The sequence below is a fragment of the Schistocerca gregaria genome, chromosome 2 (genome assembly GCF_023897955.1).
Source record: "Schistocerca gregaria isolate iqSchGreg1 chromosome 2, iqSchGreg1.2, whole genome shotgun sequence".
Taxonomy (NCBI): Eukaryota; Metazoa; Arthropoda; class Insecta; order Orthoptera; family Acrididae; genus Schistocerca; species Schistocerca gregaria.
Window position 1 is genome coordinate 427,629,795 of NC_064921.1, and position 21,261 is coordinate 427,651,055.

The 21,261-nt window shown below is 44.1% G+C and overlaps 1 protein-coding gene across 1 annotated transcript in view; it reads left to right on the top strand.

Moving 5' to 3' along the window:
• The first annotated feature begins 374 nt into the window (after positions 1-374).
• Positions 375-21,261, top strand: part of LOC126324271 (male-specific lethal 3 homolog) — a 157,494-nt gene continuing 136,607 nt past the window's right edge. Inside the window, exon 1 of the mRNA XM_049994946.1 lies at positions 375-735. Coding sequence (XP_049850903.1) covers positions 634-735 — 102 coding nt within the window. The 5' untranslated portion in view covers positions 375-633. The remainder of the gene's footprint in view (positions 736-21,261) is intronic.

Sequence of the window (21,261 nt, forward strand, 5' to 3'; positions counted from 1 at the left end):
CTCTAGTAAAAATTATCAGCAGCTGCGACATAATATCGATCGCTGTACTTCTCGCTTTTGAGTTTCCACAAACAAGTATGATACCTACACGTTTGAATAAGTTCAGCAATGAACTCACTAGAGCACTGTAGCGTATCTGCCATTTTAAACTTCAGTGTGCATATTGAAACGGGTGACAATAGACTCAGACTGATGAAAGAGCTGACTCATATGTGTTTCGACTTTCGAGCACTGGATTTGTGCCGATCGTCCTGTCGCACGCTACGCCAGTACTGTTTGACCGCGCAAACGTTATTCGAAGCAAAAAGATTCGTTCACACACTATCGAAAATTAAATTGTCGACAATTAAGAGAAATAACGATCCATCGAGGGCAAACTCTCCAACTACACTGTAGTAGGAGAATGTTGCAGAAAACTAAAAGGGGATCAAAGAAATTTATATACGTATTTGTATAGAAGAACAAGTATAAAAAGATCTGGCATCTTTCATTCTTTAACAATACACAACTTCAGTCGGCAAATCAAAACCCCACTGGCAAAGATATGGAAATCCGAAGACGCGGTGATCTAGAAAACACTTTGATGAAGGTTATGGCGGGATTTCTTGTAAAGTAGCGTAAAAACGATAGATAATGGTGTCAACCCGCAGCCTTAGATCAAAATTTGCAGTAGGAGAAGAAGTTCTCTGCTATGAACCAGATCCTACGAAGGCAAGGGTGCTGTATGACTCTAAGGTATCATTCGTATTTTGTTACTACCACCTTTCGGTGTTCACTAGGTTGGTATTTAAAATTAGTTTGTATATTTTACATGATACGTACATGAATCGTTGCTGGAGGATAGCTTGTTATTTTCCAGGTGTTGGGTGATGCGACTTAGTGCGCACAAGTGTTTACTGTGAACCAACATTTCATTGCAAACTGGCGTGTTTACAACTACAATAACTAGCACACCGGTTTATGGTTTATTCGCATGGTTATTGATAGTGTCCTGTGCATCCTAATATTTGCTCGGTGCTATCAGTAGGCGATAGACATAACCGTCAAAGAAATAGTTCCCTCTGTCTTCTCCAAGACGTTTTGCAGCGCAAAAACTTGTTTTACGATGGAACGGCATTTTCAGTTCAAAGACAATTCTAGAAACTAAACTTTTTCTTTTTAAATTTTCATTCCTTAACATTGAATATTGGTGTCGTGCGTTCATATGGGTTTTTTAATTCGAAAAACCGAAAAATGGGTGGAGTACCCAAAATATTATTTTCGGCCCACGGAGAATCGTTGGCATATGTTTCGTCGAGAGCAGCGAAACCCGAAACTGTGTTAATAGTTTCTATAGATTAGTGGTTAGGAAAATATCTGTCAGTCTGTTAGGATCGTTGCGGAGAATATTTGTGTACCTGTTTTGTGTGTATGTTTACATTTGCGCGCGACGGAATTAGTGCATTTATAAGATAAGTGCTCCCAGGTTTACATTCAAGGCGAGCGTTCGGAAAACAGCCATAAAATCATCCTAAAAAACTGCGAACGTTTGGTGTTATTTATAAAAGGTTTAATGGAACTTACAATGCATTATGCCTAAAAAAACCCTTTAAATAAACATATTTTTAAAGATAATGTTGGTGATTATTGCAATACGATTTACAGTTTACAGACGCGAATTTAAACATTTTCGTATTTACTGTTAGAACTAACGTGACGGTTTATCTGCATTTCTCCTTTATGAAAATCTAATTCAAAACGCAGTAGTGTATCATATATTTTTGGTCAACTGTTCTTTTTATGTATAACTTCATAATTCTACGGATTTCATGAGCTCTTAATACTACTACTACGAAAATAAATGGAAAGTATTCATTAGTTAATAAGTTTTCGGTGTACATTGAAACTGTAGAGCGCCTATGTGTAATTAGATTGACAATATCACTCTCTATTAACTCCTCACTAAGGTGTGTCAGCAAGTTTCTTGCGATGCTCAGATCTCAGTTTTCGATTGTCACTACATTTTCTATTTGAGAGGGATTAATAATACATAATTTGTGGTGTTATGTGCTGTCAACATTGCAATGGTTGTATAACAACCCCCCCCCCCCCCCGCCTCTTTTTCATTCAGAATAATAATTGATGTGAGAGTTATAGTTCCCTCCCCTTGCTATGGGATATAGTATAGCTAATCTGTTACCACATCTTTCATTTTGCATTCAACTTTATTGGCTTCAATGGCCCACAACTGAATGTCACCCTTGAAAACTCATGTTGTTGTTGTTGTTGTTGTTGTTGTTGTTGTCTTCAGACCACGTAATGTGCACTATCTGAAACCTTTTGTAATGTGAGTGTACACTTACTAGATGCCAATCTAAATTTGGTTCTACTTATAGGGTTCTTTTTGATATTAAGAAAAAATTTTCCAGTAAGTAGAATGTGTTATAATAATTTACATTTTTTTAATGATCTTTATTTTAAGGAGTAGAACAGACCTATTTTAATGTGTTTGGAAAAATTTCCTTCCTTCCTTCCTTTCTTTGTGTAAGTGAATTTTTTACTAATGACAAAGCTTGTCTTGCAAGGATTTGGCTGCAGATGGTTATCATTATAGTTCTTTGCAAGGCCTTGGAGAGATCTTGTCAGCTCCATCTCTATCTGGTTGAAGCTTTTAACTTTGGCAGCAATTGCTACATCATCAGCATAAGTAGATGCTTTTATTTCAGAAGTAATGGGTTGATTGTTTGTAGATTTTGTACAACAGAAAAACAACACACTTCGCTGAATGTGTAATCTGAATCTTCATTGATTAAACTCTTGTTTTGCATGGTGACAAAGTATCTAATATTTTGCTGCAAACATTGTATGAACTGTGCTGTTGAATGTACTTCTCATATCAGCTTTTGTGGTTGACCATATCATAATCTACTGTAAGATCAGTGAAAGTCACACCTGTGACTTGATGGCATTCATACCTATCCATAATGTGTTGGATCAAATTAATATTGTGTCCGCAATAGATCTTGGGTGAAAGCTTAGGTGCTCTTTTATGTGACATTTTCTTTTCTTTTTTTTTTTTTTTTTTTTTTCACATACTAAGATATTCAGTCTGGAATCAGTGTTCCCATTACAGTATCCAAATGGTAGAGAAGTGAAGCTGGATGGAAGTTTTTTGGATTTGTTGGCTTTTTTCCCAGGCTTTAGAAATGCTGCTACTTTGGCTTCATGTCAGATCTTGAAAATTTGCAATTTTAAGTTGCAGATGTTTGTAGGACTTAATATCCAATGTTTTGTAATAGGTCCAAACATTTCAATTTGTTCTGACCGTGATTCGTATGGACCTGCAGCTTTGTTACACATGGATCTGATTTTCTTTTCAGTTGAAAGGAATGCCAAGCTAGTGTTACTCATCAGTATGTCTCATGAGTTTGGAATTCGTTATTGTTCAGAAGTAATTGAACAGTTTGGTCAAGAGTTACCTTAGGGTTTGGGCTCTTGTTACAGTTCTTTAATAATTCTAATTCCTTTTGGGCTGTTCTGTTGTGTGTCTAGCATTGATATTAGGTCACAGCATTTGTTGCTTCTGGAAGCTGATACAGCATGCAGGAAGTCTGAGCCCATTTTGGGTTGATCCTCAGAGAATAGATCAGTGTAAAATAGTTGTTTGTTAATATCTTTCTAATGGATCTTTGTAGACTGAATCCTAGGATATAGGGCCTAGTCCATTCTGCATCATTTTGCAATATTTTTATGCTAGATGGTTTGGACTGGTTCAGCAAACACATAAAACATATGTAAATGTGAATCAAGTCTTTAAGGCATCCATATCAAGTTGTTGTATAATTCTCTTATTATGTTTTCGTGAACTGGACAGTCTCTGGTGTCAACTGCTTCAATGGAACAAATGATAGGTTGATGCATATCCATGACACCATGTCACTTTTGAGAATGTTGGGATCTTCAGGTCATGGATTAGTATCAGTCCATGCTTCCAGTTCGTCTCCATTTTTTAATATCAATTTTCTTGTTGTACACATTATGTACTCTGGCAGTTTGTCACCCATTACTAACTTTGTGGTTTGAGAGAGGAAATTGGGTAATTAATTGAAGCTGAAGTTAGTGTTTGGTGGTTTATAAATGGATGTCACTGTAGGACTACCCAACTGGATCTGGACCATCAGGATTCTGTTGCACTATGTTGCCCAGGTTAGGCCCAAGTGTCCATAATCTCATTTTGCTCATCGACAATATTATTTTGTGCACAGTCTCTTCCTTGTGCCCCATGAACCGCATAAAAAGTTAGAGAGCTCTTAGATTGTTTGAAATTCTGTTAACAGCATGTGAATTTTCACATTTCTGTTTAATTTTCGGTTACTATTACATTCAACAGAGGATGTCTTGTTGCTTCCAGTTGCTTAAATTTTTATGAAATTGCATTAAAGTTTAGATTCTACTGCTTCAACTAAACTATTTAACTCTTACCTACCAAACATTCTTGTTGTTTGTGGATTATCAGTCAGTCTAGTCATTTGGTTTAAATGGATACTACCTTGCTGGTTGTCCTGTCACTTGTTTCACTTTATTACTCATAATTTTTTAATTCCATTTTCAGCAACATTAATATGTAGTGTATATAATAGAGGGAAACATTCCTCACATGGGAAAAATATATCTGAAAACAAAGGTGATGTAACGCACCAAACAAAAGTGTTGGTATGTTGATAGACACACTAACAAATACATACCCACAAACTTCAAGCTTTCGCAACCCACGGTTGCGTCATCAGGAAAGAGGGAAAGACGAAAGGATGTGGGTTTTAGGGGAGAGGGTAAGGAGTCATTCCAATCCCGGGAGCGGAAAGACTTACCTAAGCGGGGAAAAAAGGGACAGGTATACACTCGCGCGCCCACACACACACACACACACACATATCCATCAGCACATATACAGACACAAGCAGACATTTGTAAAGGCAAAGAGTTTGGGCAGAGATGTCAGTCGAGGCGGAAGTACAGAGGCAAAGATGTTGTTGAAAGACAGGTGAGGTATGAGTAGTGGCAACTTGAAATTAGCGGAGGTTGAGGCCTGGTGGGTAGTGGGAAGAGAGGATATATTTAAGGGCAAGTCCTGATAGGTTGGTGTTAGTGGGAAGTATCCAGATAAGCCGGACAGTGTAACACTGTGCCAAGATGTGCTGGCCATGCACCAAGGCATGTTTAGCCACACGGTGAGCCTCATTACCAACAAACACTGTCCGTTCATGTGAATGGGCAGTTTGTTGCTGGTCATTCCCACATAGAAAGCTTCACAGTGTAGGCAGGTCAGTTGGTAAATCATATAGGTGCTTTCACACGTGGCTCTGCCTTTGATCGTGTACACCTTCCGGGTTACGGGACTGGAGTAGGTGGTGGTGGGAGGGTGCATGGGACAGGTTTTACACCGGGGACAGTTACAGGGGTAGGAGACAGAGGGTAGGGAAGGTGGTTTGGGGATTTCATAGGGATAAACCGAGAGGATACGAAGGTTAGGTGGATGGCGGAAAGACACTCTTGGTGGAGTGCGGAGGGTGTCATGAAGGATGGATCTCATTTCAGGGCAGGATTTGAGCAAGTCGTATCCCTGCTGGAGAGACGCATTCACAGTCTGATCCAATCCCGGAAAGTATCCTGTCAAAAGTGGGGCACTTTTGGGGTTCTTCTGTGGAAGGTTCTGGGTTTGAGGGGATGAGGAAGTAGCTCTGGTTATTTGTTTCTGTACCAGGTCGGGAAGGTAGTTGCGGGATGCGAAAGCTGTTTTCAGGTTGTTGGTATAATGGTTCAGGGATTCAGGACTGGAGCAGATTTGTCTGCCACGAAGACCTAGGCTGTAGGGAAGGGACCGTTTGATATGGAATGGGTGGCAGCTGTCATAATGGAGGTACTGTTGCTTGTTGGTGGGTTTGATGTGGACGGGTGTGTGAAGCTGGCCATTGGACAGATGGAGCTCAACGTCAAGGAAAGTGGCATGGGATTTGGAGTAGGACCAGGTGAATCTGATGGAACCATAGGTGTTGAGGTTTGAGAGGAAATTCTGGGGTTCTTCTTCACTGTGAGTCCAGATCATGAAGATGTCCTCATTAAATCTGTACCAAACTTTGGGTTGGCAGGCCGGGGTAACCAAGTAGGCTTCCTCTAAGCGTCCCATAAGTAGGTTGGCATACGAGGGGGGCATCCTGGTACCCAACGCTGTTCCCATTAATAGTTGGTATGTCTGGCCTTCAAAAGTGAAGAAGTTGAGTCAGGATGAAGCTGGCTAAGGTAATGAGGAAAGAGGTTTTAGGTAGGGTGGCAGGTTATCGGCATGAAAGCAAGTGCTCCATCGCAGTGAGGCCCTGGACATGTGGAATATTTGTGTATAAGGAAGTCGCATCAATGGTTACAAGGATGGTTTCCGGCGGTAACAAATTGGGTAAGGATTCCAGGTGTTCGAGAAAGTGGTTGGTGTCTTTGAAGGATGGGAGACGGCATGTAATGGTTTGAAGGTGTTGATCTACGTAGGCAGAGATACGTACTGTGGGGTCTTGGTAACCAGCTATAATGGGGTGGCCGGGATGATTGGGTTTGTGGATTTTAGGGAGTAGGTAGAAGGTAGGGGTGTCTGTGGGGTCAGGAGGTTGATGGAGTCAGGTGAAAGGTTTTGTTGGGGGCTTAAGGTTCTGAGGATTCCTTGAAGCTCCACCTGGGCATCAGGAATGAGATTACCTAGAAAAACTTTGTATGTAGTGTTGTCTGAAAGCTGACGCAGTCCCTCAGCCACATACTCCGGAGGATCAAGTACCATGGTCATGGAACCCTTGTCCACCGGAAGAATGGTGATGGATTGGTCAGCCTTCAGATCACGGATATCCTGGGCTTCAGCTGTGGTAATGTTTGGAGTAGGATTAAGGTTTTTCAAGGATTGAGAGGCAAGGCTGGAAAGTGAGATATTCCTGGAAGGTCTGGAGAGGATGATTTTGAGGAAGAGGAGGTGGGTCCTGCTGTGATGGAGGATGGAACTGTTCCGGACAGGGTTTAATTTGGATAGTGTCTTGGGTCATCAGGAGTAGGATTAGGATTATTTTTCTTCGTGCCAAAGTGATATTTCCAGCAGAGAGTATGAGTGTAGGACAGTAAATCTTTGATGGGGGCTGTTTGGTTGAATCTGGGAGTAGGGCTGAAGGTGAGGCCTTTGGATAGGACAGAGGTTTCAGATTGGGAGAGAGGTTTGGAGGAGAGGTTAACTACTGAATTATGGTGTTGTGGTTCCAGATTGTGTTGCTTAGAATTTTTAGGTTTTGCGGGAGTGGATCTGGAAGTGGGAGATTGAGTAGATGCTAGAGACTGGGTCTGTGTGCAATGAGAGGAAATGTTGGAAAGGTTGTGGAGGGTGAGTGAGTTGCCTTTCTGTAGGTGGGAAACCAGGAGATTGGATAGTTTTTTGAGGTGGAGGGTGGCATGCTGTTCTAATTTGCAGTTGGCCTGTGGGAGGATGCTCTGAACAGCCAGTGTGCATGTGGGAGAGGAAAGATTGAGGACTTTTATTAAGGATAGGAGTTGACGGGTGTGTTCATTGGCTGAGTTGATGTGTCGGTGAAGGATTAGGCAGGTGAGGGCTATGGATTGTTCAGTTTGGAACTAGTATAGTGACTGATGGAAAGAAGGGTTACAGCCAGAGATGGGAACTTTAAGTGTGAGGCCTTTGGGGGTGATTGTGTTGCCTCCAAAACACGTTAAAGGGTTGAGAAATTCGGGAAAATTTCGAAAAAACTGTATGTAAATGTATTAAAAGGAGTGGTTTTGTGGTGGCAGATTATGAAAGTGAGGCTAACAGTTGTCTGACAAAGAAATAATGACATTAAAACCTGTGGGGAAGCGGCTAAAAATGATCAGTGATGTGGGAAAAACAGAAATGGAAATAAAGCGAAAGTTGTTAGAACTAGCCGAAACGGTTGTTTGATAGGTGAAAGGAACTGTTTGTGAACTGGGAATGGTGGATTTTATAACAGCGGTAGTGTTGAAAGAGGAAAAATTTTTTTTCGTTATGGTTTGGAAGTGGGTTTTGTATTGAGTATATATAAGCAGGATAAAATTGTATGGTAGATTACGGTGAAAAGGAGAAGGTGAATACAAAGTGAAACTACTTGCACAAACAAAAAAGAGAAAGTAAGATGACAGAAAAGATTTCGAAATGCAACAGTGACAATAACAAACGTAATTGTTGCGTTCGAATTAATGATATGAATATGATAGAGGGAAACATTCCACGTAGTGTGATGCACACATGTCCAGTTAATAGATAATAAGACTAATTATAGAATTTGAGTCCTAGGCCTTTAGGATTATCACGTGTTCTGATAGTTATATAAATTTCTATATTTTGTTTGGATGTGTTACGGAAAGTTCTGGCATACTGTAAATAATTTGATTAAAAATGGCAACTTGCTGCATAATAGAGGCATTGAGTTGGCACACCTGAATGAAACTGAAAACTTCACTAGCCTTCGGATGAATCTGTTTTACACGCGCACTCGTACAGCTACATTGTGCTGGCTGACTAAATGATGCTGAGACTGTAGTTCTGAAGATAGGCAGGGATGAGGGGGTTGTGCCAAGTGGATTAGTTGGGGAGAATGCTACTCTCAAATATTGACAGTAATTCATTGTGAATTAAATATTAGCATGTCTTTCTATGCTTGCCTTCCCATTGCACATGTTGTACACTAGTCTTGAAATAATTTTTATTAAGAATCCTCCCTCTTCTGTGTGAGTATGTTTTGGAATTGCACAGTGTTATTTGTTTAGTATCTGCTAGTTTTCAGTTGTAATTAGAAGTCAGTGGCAGAGGCCTGAATACTAATTTTTTTTCTGGCTTGGAAAATTCATTGCTGAATTTGGGTTCTGGCACTGAATAATGTTTCCAGTTCATTTTTTTTCTGAATATTTTAAACTGTCCAAATTTCTATGAGCTAAAAACTGTTATGTCTTGGGCACTCATCAGTGATCCTAGATTTCTCATAATAAACTGAAAGTTTCCCAGCAAGAATCTGTAGATGGTTAAAATAATAATAGCAGTACTCTGTAATAAAAGCCAAGAAGCATGTCTATGCATATGATTAACTCACTGCTCGGTTCAGTATTTTGTACTTCACATGGACTTTTAAAGATGTGGCAACCCCATTTTATATCAACAAACAAAACAATCTTATAACTGCTTGTCTCACTGTGTTTGTATGGTGTCCGTATAGGCTCAGAACATCTGTCTGCTGAATTTTGCATATATTGTAATCATATATGAAGGTTAAGTAACTTGATGTTCAATGCATGCTACTCAGATTTCTAAGTGTACTTTTCCCAAGGAGCTCATGGTTCTTTCGTGAGTTTACGTGTCCGCTGATCAGGTCCTGAACAGTTGCAACCCTTCCTTCCTTCCCGGGATGTGGACCTGCCTCCCTGTCCTCACTCTTTCCCAACTGCCCCTCCCCCCCTTTCCCCACTCTGTGTCCTTGTGTATGTAGACCCATTTATCATCCTGATTTCTGCTATCTCTTATAGTTTTGTCCCTTCATATTATCTTTTTGGCATTTTGGGTCCAATTTGGGTTTGATCTCCCCTTCTAAATTTTATCTCCTTAGTGTGAACTGGGAAAGAAAATCTTACTTAGCTGCTTTATGACCTTACTACCTTTTCCATCTTTTCCTTGATGCTGTTGTCGTTTAATGTTCTATAGCCAGTACAGTAGCCAGTCTGTGTGGCAGGCCCCCCAGCGGGTTCACTGTTCTTTCGTGAGTATATGCATGGCGAGCACGGGGCCCCGAGTTATTGCAGCCTTCCTTCTTTCCCGGACTGCATTTCCTTTCTCGTCCCCTCCTTTCCTGTCCTGGCTCCTTCCCATCTGCCCTCTTCCTCTCGTGGTGTCCTTGTTTATGTTGGCCCTGCTATCCTCCTGGTTATGTTGGCTTTGCGATTTGGTTTTGTTCGGTAATTACCTCATCCTTTTGACATCATCTGGTCCCCCTCTGGGGTTTGACCTCCATTACTAAGTTTCTTTTTCATAGTGTGAGCCATTAGGGGAAGAGCACCTTACCTAGTGTCTCTGGCGTGTGCCCCCCTAGTTCCTCCCATCTTTTCCTTCGCGTCATTGTCTGATGTTAGGGTACATTGCCAGCGCATTAGCCAGCCCATGTGGTGGGGTTACTATGTACCCTAATGGTTGAGCCCCCTGAAGACACAGTGATCATATTTCTGATACCTGAGCTGTGACCACCTCATGTAAGCCTAGGAGTGGTTGCTTGTCATCCTGGAGCATCGAACTCCTGGCAATGGCTGCCGTGCCAGACAGCTGTTGCTGTGGCTGGGTGGTATCGGGGTGGACGCTATGCAAATGAAACGCATATGGGTCCAGAACTCTGGCCATTCTTCTAAAGCCATCTCTTTGAATGGAACTGATTCTTTTAGTGCTGCTTCTTCTGCCCCTTTGGCCATCCCTTCCATGGCTACCCCCTGGGAGGCGGGTCAGGCTTGTCGGCTAGGGGCAAAACTGCTATCTGGTTTGCACCAGGACTGATTGTGATACTTTCACCAAGACCAAACCTTTATTTTTTGTGGAACAGATTGAAGATAAGTTTGGCGAAGTTGACACTCTGAGCAAGATGCGGTAGGGTTCGTTGTTGATAAAAACTACTTCAGCTGCCCAGTCTGTGGCCCTTTTTGCCTGCGACCATCGTGGCACAATTCCTGTGTCCATTACCCCCCTTCCCCCACCAGTCTTTGAATGCGGTTCAATGTGTAATTTTTCACAGGGACCTCATCTTTCAAACTGATGAAGAACTTGGATCAATCTAGGACGGCAGGGTGTTCACTTTGTTCGGTGTGTTCAGAACGGCCCGAAGAACAATCACATTGATACTAGTGCCTTTATTCTGGCCTTTGAAGGGATACTCTTACCAGAGAAGGTCAAGATTATGGTTTATCGATGTGACGTGAAGCCGTAAATCCCACCACCTATGAGACGTTTTAAGTGTTTGAGTTTTGGACACATCTTCCCACCGTTCAGACCCCTCTTTCTTGTGACTGTAAACGTCCACTCCATGAGGATAGTTCCTATGTTCCCTCTCCTGTGTGTGTTAATTGTCATGGCAATCATTCTCCACATTCACCGGATTTCCCGGCTTATAAGAAAGAAAAGAAGATGCAGGAGTATAAGTCCCTTGATCGTCTAACCTACGCTGAGGCTCGTAAGAAGTATGCACGTATTCAGCCGGTGTCAATGACGTCTAGCTATGCTTAAGTTACATCTTCACCCCTTGCTGTTGCTGTTAGGGTCCATCTGGACTCTGGGGTCACAGTTTGCTATATTTATCTCCCTCCTGACAGGACTCTTACACCTGCTGCCTTACCTGCCCTTCTTCAGCAACTTCCTCCTCCTTCCCTCCTCCTCAGAGGTTTTAATGTTAATAATCCCTTGAGGGGCAGTGTATTTCCATGTAGTCGGAGTCTTCTCGTAGACAAATTTCTTGCAGACGATGACTTGTGCCTTCTTAATGATGGCTCACCTACCCATTTCTGTGCCGGGCCTTACCCTCCTGGATGGCCTTTGCATGGACCCATTGATTCTCATGGAACGTCTTGCAACCCATTTTGCAACAGCATCAGGCTCCTATCTGGCTGCTTTCCTTCATCAAAAACAGCAGGCCGAAGCTTCCACCTTATGATTTATCCCTTGTCAGTCACTCTTATAACAAACCTTTTACTGAATGGTAACTTCTTTCTGCACTTTCATCTTCTCTTGATACGGCCTCTGGCCCAGACTCCATTCATAACCAATTGCTTCAGTGTCTTAGTGCTCCACAACGATGACAACTTCTCCGGGTGTTTAACCGAATTTGGCTCCAGGGTGACTTCCCTTCTCAGTGGAGGGATAGCATCGTGGTTCCTGTCCTTAAGCCTGGTAAGAACCCCCTATTTGTCGAAAGCTATTGCCCAATTAACCTGACAAACGTTGTTTCCAGGTTACTTGAATGGATGGTAGCCCGTCGGCTCAGTTGGGTCCTCGATTCTTGAGATCTATTGTCCCCTTACCAGTGTGGCTTCCGAGAGGGACGGTCTCCGATCGATCATTGACTTTGCTTGGAATCCACAGTTCGGTATGCTTTTTCTCAGCGCCACCATTTGGTTGCAGTATTTTTCCACCTTGGCAAGGCCTAGGACACAGCCTGGCACAGGTCCAAGAGAATGGCATCTTACAGGGTTCTGGATTGAGTGTACTTGTTTTCTTCATTGCTATAGATGGACTTGTGGCCTCAGTCGGTCCTTTTGTCACACCTACTCTGTAGGTGGGCGATTTCTGCTTTTGGGTTAGTTCCTCTTCGATGGCCTCTACAGAGAGGCAGCTCCAGGGTGTTATACAGTGTGCCTCTGCATGGACCCTCTCAAATGGATTTCAATTCTCTCCTTTAAAATCACAGGTGGACCACTTCTTTCGCCGTACTACGGTCCACCCCAATCTGGAGCTGTACCTCGATGCACAGCGATTACCTGTGGTCCCACAGTTTCGAGTCTTGAGTCTTCTTTTTGACAACAAGCTCACTTGGCTGCCTCATAGCAGGCTTCTGAAGATAGGATATTTCCATAAACTCAGTGTCCTTCGCTTCCTTGCCCACACCTCTTGGGGTGCGGATCGTTCCACTCTTCTCCGCATTTATCGGGCTTTAGTGCTGTCTGACTTGGACTATGTTTTGTCAAGTTTATGGTTCGGCTGTTCCTTCCACACTTGCCTCCTGGATCTGGTCCACCATTGTGGTATCCATTTGGCCACCGGTGCCTTCCCTACTAGCCCTGTTGATAGTCTCCTGGTTGAAGCTGGGATCCCGCCCTTACTCTTTAGCGGTCCCAGCTTCCGGTTTTGTAGGCATTCACTGTCTGTTACTCTCCCACTCTTCCTTCTTATTCTATCCTGTTCCCAGACCAAGGACATCTCCCACCTGATTCCCACCCTTGGGCGGGTTTACCAGTTGGGTTCCGCCTTGTGTCTCTTCGCTGTGATTTTCAGCTTCCTTCTTTGTCCTGTCTCCTACATTCTCTCCCCAATACCCCACCTTGGTTAGTTCCTCGGCCCCGGATTCGCATGGATCTCCACAGAGGTCTGAAAGATTCCGTTCCCCCGATGGTGTTCCGTTTTTTTTTTTTCACAACCGAATTTTATGGGAGTTTCGGGATACTGTTATTTTTTACGTCAGTGGCTCTAAATCTGATGATCGTGTGGGGTATGTCTTCATGTCCTCTGTTGGCATTGGAAAATCATCTCCTGCGAACTGCATGTGGGGTGTTTACTGCGGAATTGATGGCAGTTTCCCAGGCCCTTACCTTTATTAAATGGTCCCAACTCAAGCACGTTTTGTTATGTACGGACCCAATGAGTGGCCTTCAGGGTATTGACCAATGTTTTTCCCGCCATACCTTGGTCTCAGCCATCCATGACCGTCTCACTGGTCTTCACCATGCTGCTTGTTCCACAGACTTCCTTTGGGTCCCTGGCCTTGTGGGTTTCCCGGGTAATGAGCTTGCCGATCATTTGGCTGGGGGAGCGGCCACTAACCCCCTCCCTTCTGTCACCCCTCCTGCGGCGGATTTACAGCTTCATGTCAAATCCCACTTCGCACAATCATGTGCCAACTCCTGGGAGGCTACCTCTCTGTCTAATAAACTTTGTGCGATTAAGGTGACGCCTGTTCCGTGGCGTTCTTCCTTCCACCTCTCCTGAAAGGACTCGACCACCCTGTGTCGTCCCCGCATCAGCCATACCAGGCTGACCCATGGTTTTCTTTTCCGTAATGAGCCACCCCCATTTGGTGGTTGTGGAACCTACCAGTCAGTGGCCCACATTTTGGTGGAATGCCCCCTTCTTTTGGCTCTGTGTACTAAGTACAGACTTCCCCGCACTTTACCTTTAATATTGGCAGACGATCCCCGTATGGTTCAACTGGTTCTCAGTTTCCTCTGTGAAAGTGGCTTTTATTTTCAGTCGTGAGGTTTTTAATCTCCCTCTGGATTAGAGGCAGGGGGGGTGAGGGTTGTGGTGTCTCCCACTGTAATCTGTGTTTGGAGATTCCTAACTCTCCTCCCTGGCCAAGATCCCCTTCTCTCTCCCTTTTCTCTGTTTTTATCGCTTTTTAGATTTGGTTAGTCTCCTTTTACAATACACACTTTTACATTCTAGCGGTTGACACTTTTGAATAGCAGGTGGTATTGCCTGTACTGCATCAGAGCATAGCCTTGGGATTGCCCGCTTGCTGACTTCCCTCCTTTTGTTTTCACCATTGACAACACAGCTGCCCTGTAACATATTTTAGCCTTTTACCTTTTATCTTTATGACTCTTATGAGATGTAAATCCATCTGAATGGATCACCTTTGAAACAAGGGACTGATGACCTTGCTGTTTGGTCCCTTCGGCACTAATCAACCAACCAACCATGTGTTAGGCTCATTATTTACCCTTGTGGTTGAGCCCCCTGACAACACAGTGATCAACAGTCTGATATCTACACTGATACTTCCCCGAATATACCTAGGTGTGGTTGCTTGTCATTCTGGATCATTTGAACTTCTGGCAACAGCTGTCATAATAGATAGCCCTTGCTGTGGCTGGATGGCTCCCATGGAGTTCCCCCGATTCGAATGTGTGGTATCAGGGTTGATGCTTTGTGTGTGAAACACATTAAGTTCCAAAAAACTGGCTGTTCTTTTACTGCCATCTCTTCAGTTAGGAATGGATTGTTTAATAGTGCTTCTTATGACCTCATGGCCTTCCCTTCCCTGGTTATCCTCAGGAAGGAAGGAAGGAAGGCCAGGCCCACTGGCTTGGAGTGAAACCCTTTTCACATTAAAAGGTCTGAAATAGGACTGCCGAGGACATTTTAACGGCCACCAAGCCACCACTATCTTGGTGTCCATTACTCCACAACAGTTTTTGGTTTTGGTTGAGGGTCTCATTTTTCTTGGGGACCTCATCTTCAAGCCAGTGGCCAATTCTGAGGAATTCTGGGCCAGTCTGGAAAAGCGGGGCATTCATTTTGTTTGGCATTGTCATAGATCGTATCTATACTAGCACCTTTTTTCTGGCTTTTGAGGGGGTACCTTTCTAGAGATAAAGATTATTGTTCATCAATGATACCTGAAGTTGTACGTCCACCCACCCATGAAATGAGATGTTTACAGTTTTTGTGTTTCAGACATGTTTTCTCATTGTACAGTGGACCCTCTGTGGTGAACATGGACTGCCGTTCACTAGGACAGCACCTTTCTTCTGCTACCCGTGTCTGTTAATTATCTCTAATGTCACTCTACATGCTCTTTGGGCTGCCCGGTTTATAAGAAGGAAAAGAAATTATGGGAGTATCAGTCCCTTGATCATTTATCCTACACTGAGGCCCAGAAATTTGACAGACTTCATCTCTGTTGTGCCCTTTTCCCCCCTCCTCCCACCCCGTTCTCTCTTCTACCCCTGCTGTTCCCATGTCCTCCCCTGTGGGTGCCACTCTCCATACCTGACTGGAGAAGTGTGCCTCTTCTTTGGTGCCTGCTGGTGATGGGGCACCCTCTCAGCACCCCTCCACCTGGCATCTCCTAAAGCAGAGACTTGTTGTCACAAGCTGGGTGTGGGAGACAGTCTGTGTGCCTTAAGGTTGCCCACTCTCTGTTCCAGATCTTGCTGAAGCCTGCTCTCTTCTGGCCCTGCACTCTTCAATCTGTGAAAGAAAGGAAGAAAAAACATAAGTTCCAGGACAAGACTGCTCCGTATCCCTTGGCAGTGCCAAGTCCCTCCTTGCAACCTGAATCTACTTCTTTATGGATGTATTTGTGTCTTAGTTGGTATGGTGACCCAGTAGCATGACTGGCTTCAGCCCATCCACCTTCCATTTGGATCTTCATTCCATGCTTGTCCTGTGGAATTGCAATGGTTACTGGAGTCACCTTCCAGTGTTGCAAACCATAATTTCCTTCTGCTCGACAGCTTTTCGTTTTCCAGGAATTTTGTTTTACTGATGCTCTCTCACTGACCCTTTGTGGATTCATGCTTCGTTGGAACCAGGTGGACCTTTTGAGGGCTTCCAGTGGCATTTGCACGTTGGTCCCTAGGATGTTGTTAGTGCATGGATCCCTCTTCATTCCACATTGGAAGCAATTGCTGTTTGGGTCCACTTGGATTCTGCGGTCAGTTTGCAGCGTCTCCCTCCTCCTTGACAGGCCACCTACACTTGCTGCCCTAACTGTTCTCTCTCAGCATATCCTCCCACCCTTCCTCTTCCTTGGGGATTTTAATGCACAACACATGTTGTGGGGCAGTTCTTTTTCATCTAGTCGGGGTCTCCTCATAGTAAAGTTTCTTGCAGACCACAACCTGTGCCATCTTAATGATGTTTCACCTACCCTTTTGAGTGCTGCTTTCTTTGCCATTGATCTTACACTCACTTCTCCTCCCCTTCTCCTTTCATTACACTGGTTGCTGCATTATGACCTCTGTGATAGCGACCATTTCCTGTTGATTCGCTTGTTTCCTTCCTGCCTCCAGATGACCAGATTACACTGTTGGGCTTTCCATTGTATTATTTGGTCTCTATATGCCTCCCAGGTCATATTTATCCCTCCATTGCTAGGTTGTATTGACGAAGTTGTCCATTAGCACCTCTGGCATCGCTCTCTTCCTCCCCCTCCCCCACTCCCCCTCCGACTCCTCACCCCCACTCCCTTCGACAGTCCCATTTCACCACTGGCCAGTCCCATGGTGGAGCACAACCATCGCCATCGCCATCACCATCCGTGATTGCTATTGATCCTTGCAATGCCCAAGTGGCACTCCATCCTCTGCTGGTCTTACTACCTTTGAATGTCTTTGCACCAAAGCCCATGACTTAAACAAACAGAGCAAGGTGGTGTGTTCGGAATGCCTTATCTGCTCTATAGCATTCTTCTGTCCTTCAATTACAGGTACGGGCTATCTTCTGCACCCTGCAAGCTTACTGTTTGTTTTCATCGAACACCTTATGACCCATTTTGTGAAGGCAGCAGCATCAGCCTCAGCCTCCTTTCCAGCCACTTTCCTCATCCAGAAACAGCATATTGAAGCTTCCTACTTATGCTTTACCTGTTGGAATCCTACAATTAACCATTTACTGAATTGGCAACACCTTGTGCCCCTCTCCCCTTCCTACAATTCAACCCCTTTACACTTTCATCTATAACCATTTGCTTCAATCCTCCACAGTGACAATATATCATCTTTTTTTAGTGCTGCCATATTGTCGCAGTTTTCTTTGATCTTCATAAGGCCTAAGTCACTCCACAAGTAGTGCCCTCAGGGCCACCTCTAAATTGTTATTCACTAGTTCCTGTCCCACCAATCGTTCAGAGTATGGGTTGGCACTGTTTTTGTATATCTCTGGGGGCCCATGATATCTGTGCTGGTTCCCGCTAAGTGCCCTCTGTGGAGTGACAACTCCAGGGCGCCATCCAGCCTGCTCCCACGTGGACACAGTTTTCAGTTCTCTCACCTTGAATGGTAGGTGATGCATTTCTGTTGCTATTCTATGGTCTACTTTGACACCCAGTACCTAACCATGGTCCTCCAGTTCCATTTCTTGGGTCTTTCATTTGACAACAGACTTACTTGGTTGTCTCCCGTCTGCCTTCAGGTGATTGGCTGCTTCTCTAACCATCACTATTCGCTCTTTTCCTGCTCACCTTCGTACTCTTCTCTTCATGGCTTAGCGATGTCACTTGGGTGGGTCAGCCGATTAGGCCCTCCACAGTCTCCACATTCCATCTTTTCCTGTTCTGCACGTTCTTTCCTGAATATACCTATTTGGTTAGTTCCTTGGCATTGGAGGATCTCTTCTGAGTCCTCTGTGCAATTATGGGGTCTCTGTCACATAGCGTTCTTCCCTCCACTTCCAGTGGGAATCTGCCATACCTGGTTGATCCATTGTTCTTACCGTATAATTAGCCACTCCCCTTTATAGTTGCAGGGCCACAAAGAGGCTGGACTGTCACCACCTTTTAAAACCTTTTAAACCTTCACAATAAATACACTCTGCCACTTACCTTGTCCCATGTGTTAGTGGACGACACTAACTTTAAGTCCCTCCTCAGTTTTCTTAAGGACAGTGGTTTGTCAACCTAGATTTAAATACCTGAATTTTATTCCAGAGTTGGAGTCCCACAGTTAGTGTTGGCATTTGTTTGGGAGGCCTTTGGCCACACCTCTATGCCACCTCCCCTTTTTCCATATTTTTGTCTGGTATTTTATGATGTTTTCTTTCTAGTTTTCTTGTCTTCTTTCCCCGATGTTGACACAATTATGGTATGGTGTGGGGATTGGGATGGGACAGCGGTTGTGCCGGTGCCAAGTCACATGTAGCGCCTCTGGTGCACCCCATTCTCACTCCTCCCCACCCTTTGTGTCACCCTGACAGTCCTTCTGCCTCTTTGCCTATTTTTCCTTTCACATCAACTGCACTGTCCTGTTGAAGCTCCTTAGTTTGTCAAGTTGGACTGTGGAACCGATAACCTCACTGAACTTTTTTCTGCTTTATTTTATGTCAGCCTGCCTGTTTCCTTATTCTAAAACAAAAGTGTCCATTTTAATTATAATGATGTTTACTTTGTGCTTTTGCTTCCTGTAAAAATTTGTGTGTATTGTTCCTACTCCTTTTCAGTACAGGTCATCTTTAATGCCATAATCTATCATTAGCCAAATTGCTTGCTGCACCTTTTCCAATGAGTACCTGATGTTCCTTCTCAAAATATCACTTGCACTTGATTTTATGACACTTGTTACCAGATATTTTATACCTAAGTTTTCTTGTAACGTGTTCCCTTCGCCTCTCTTATGTAGCAAAAATGGTTTTGCTAATTTAGTCTTAGTATCATTGCTGTGAGTCTGCTGCACACTGCTGTGTTGTGATGCTGTGTGAAGCTGACAGCTAACTGAAATTTCAAATCTTATGGTTTCTTCTTTAGCTTTTTACTTGTCATTTTCCAGTTCTCCTCATCTTCTTTCCTCTTCAATAAATCAAATAGAGTACACAATTTCTAAGTTTGCCCGAAGAGCCTAAATCTTCCTGCATTGATTTAGAATTCTATTATCTTGTGTGCTTAATTTACAGCCTTCATAAGACCACCTTACCGAATACTTTAATAACCCCCACACTGGCCACCCCAGTGAAAAACCAACTCACAATCCTCTCATTGCTAAACTAATCTCAAGAAAAAACTGTTAAACACACAACAAGAAATGGTATTTGTCTTCAGATGACTTTTACAGCAAAAACTCATTAAAAATTGGCGCTGTCGCAACCTCCTGTTAAAGTTTGAAGGGTAATTTGGATGTTTGTGGTTACAAAGTCTCAGGACTGTGGCTTGGTGTCATAAATTTGGGAATTTGAATAGAACACTCAGAAATTGATAATAAATCTGTTAAGGGATTTATACTTCTGTTTGGAAATTGTGTTCAAAGGTCATCTTACTCCCAGATAGAAAAGTATCACACAAGAGTGGGTTGTGCGTAGGTAACTTCATAGACTTCTCTCTCTCTCTCTCTCTCTCTCTCTCTCTCTCTCTCTCTCGATGTAACGGTGGTCCATTGTTGGACTGCATGAAAATGTGAGGCATACTCAGTGTCAAGATTCTGGTCAACCACATCTAACCATCACAATGGATGATCACTGTACAATGTACAAGAAACATTTTAATCATTCACATCTGTGCCTGCCATCTCACACTATCTGTTGGAGACCACCAGGAGTTGAGCAAGGGAATTTGTCTCATACATTGGCTGTTGTTAACACCACAGAACGCCCCCAGGGCTCGCACACCTTGTAAATCACATTGCATGCCTATGGTAATCTCATTGTGTGCCTATGAAGTCTCATCTCACTTTTGCAATGTGATTTATGACTTTGTCAGAAAGGCCACAGTTTGTTGTAACTGATGGAAAGTATCAAGTAAAATGAAAGTAATACCTGGCATCCTCAGCAAAATGTTACAGGCCCTCAGCTGTACTGGATCTATATAAATGATTTAGGAGACTATCTTAGCAGCCCCCCCAGGGGGCTCGCGGTCCTTTCATGAGTACGTGCGTGGCGAGCACGGGGCCCCGAGCTATTGCAGCCTTCCTTCTTTTTCCGGGCTGCATTTCCTTTCCCTTCCCCTCCTTTCCTGCCCTTCATCCTTCCCTCCGACCTCTCCTCTCCCTCTCTTGGTGTCCCTACTTATGGTGTCCCTCCTTATGTTGGCCCTGCTATTCTCCTGGTTCTGTTGACCTTGCAATTCGGCCTTGTTCTGTAATTCCTTCATCCTTTTGATATTCTCTGGTCCCCTCTGGGGTTTGACCTCCATCACTAAATTTTCTTCCGTAGTGTGAGCCATTTGGGGAAGAGCACCTTACCTAGTGTCTCCGGCGTGTGCCATCATCATTGATTCCATCGTTTCCTTTACGTCGTTGTTTGACGCTAGGGTCCATAGCCAGCACGGTAGCCAGCCCGTGTGGTGGGGTCGCTATGTGCCCTTTTGGTTGAGCCCCCTGAAAACACAGGGATCACACGTCTGATTCCTGAGCTGTGACCTCCTCATGTAAGCCTAGGAGTGGTTGCTTGTCGTCCTGGAGCATCGGAACTCCCAGCAATGGCCGCCGTGCCAGACGGCCCTTGCTGTGGCTGGGTGGCGCCCATGAGGAGAGCCCCTGATCGGAGTGGGTGGTATCAGGGCGGACACTATGCTCATGAAACGCATAAGAGTCCACAACTCTGGCCGTTCTCCGGCCGTCTCTTTGACTGGAAAAGATTCTTCACGTGCTGCTTCCTCTGCCCCTTCCGCCTTCCCTTCCGTGGCTACCCCCTGGGAGGAGGGCCAGGCTCGTCGGCTGGGGGCGAAACCTTTCCCTCGCTATCTGGTTTGCGCCAGAACTGATGGGGATACTTTTACTCATACGAAACCTATGTTTTTTGTTGAACACATCGAAGACAAGTTTGGCGAGGTGGACTCTATCAGCAAGATGCGGTCTGGGTCGCTGTTGATTAAAACCGCTTCAGCTACACAGTCTGCAGCTCTCCGTGCCTGTACCCATCTTGGTACGATTCCTGTGTCAATTACCCCACACCAGTCCTTGAACATGGTGCAAGGTGTAATTTTCCATAGAGACCTCCTCCTTCAATCTGATGAGGAACTTCGGGACAATCTAAGCCGGCGGGGGGTTCACTTTGTTCGGCGG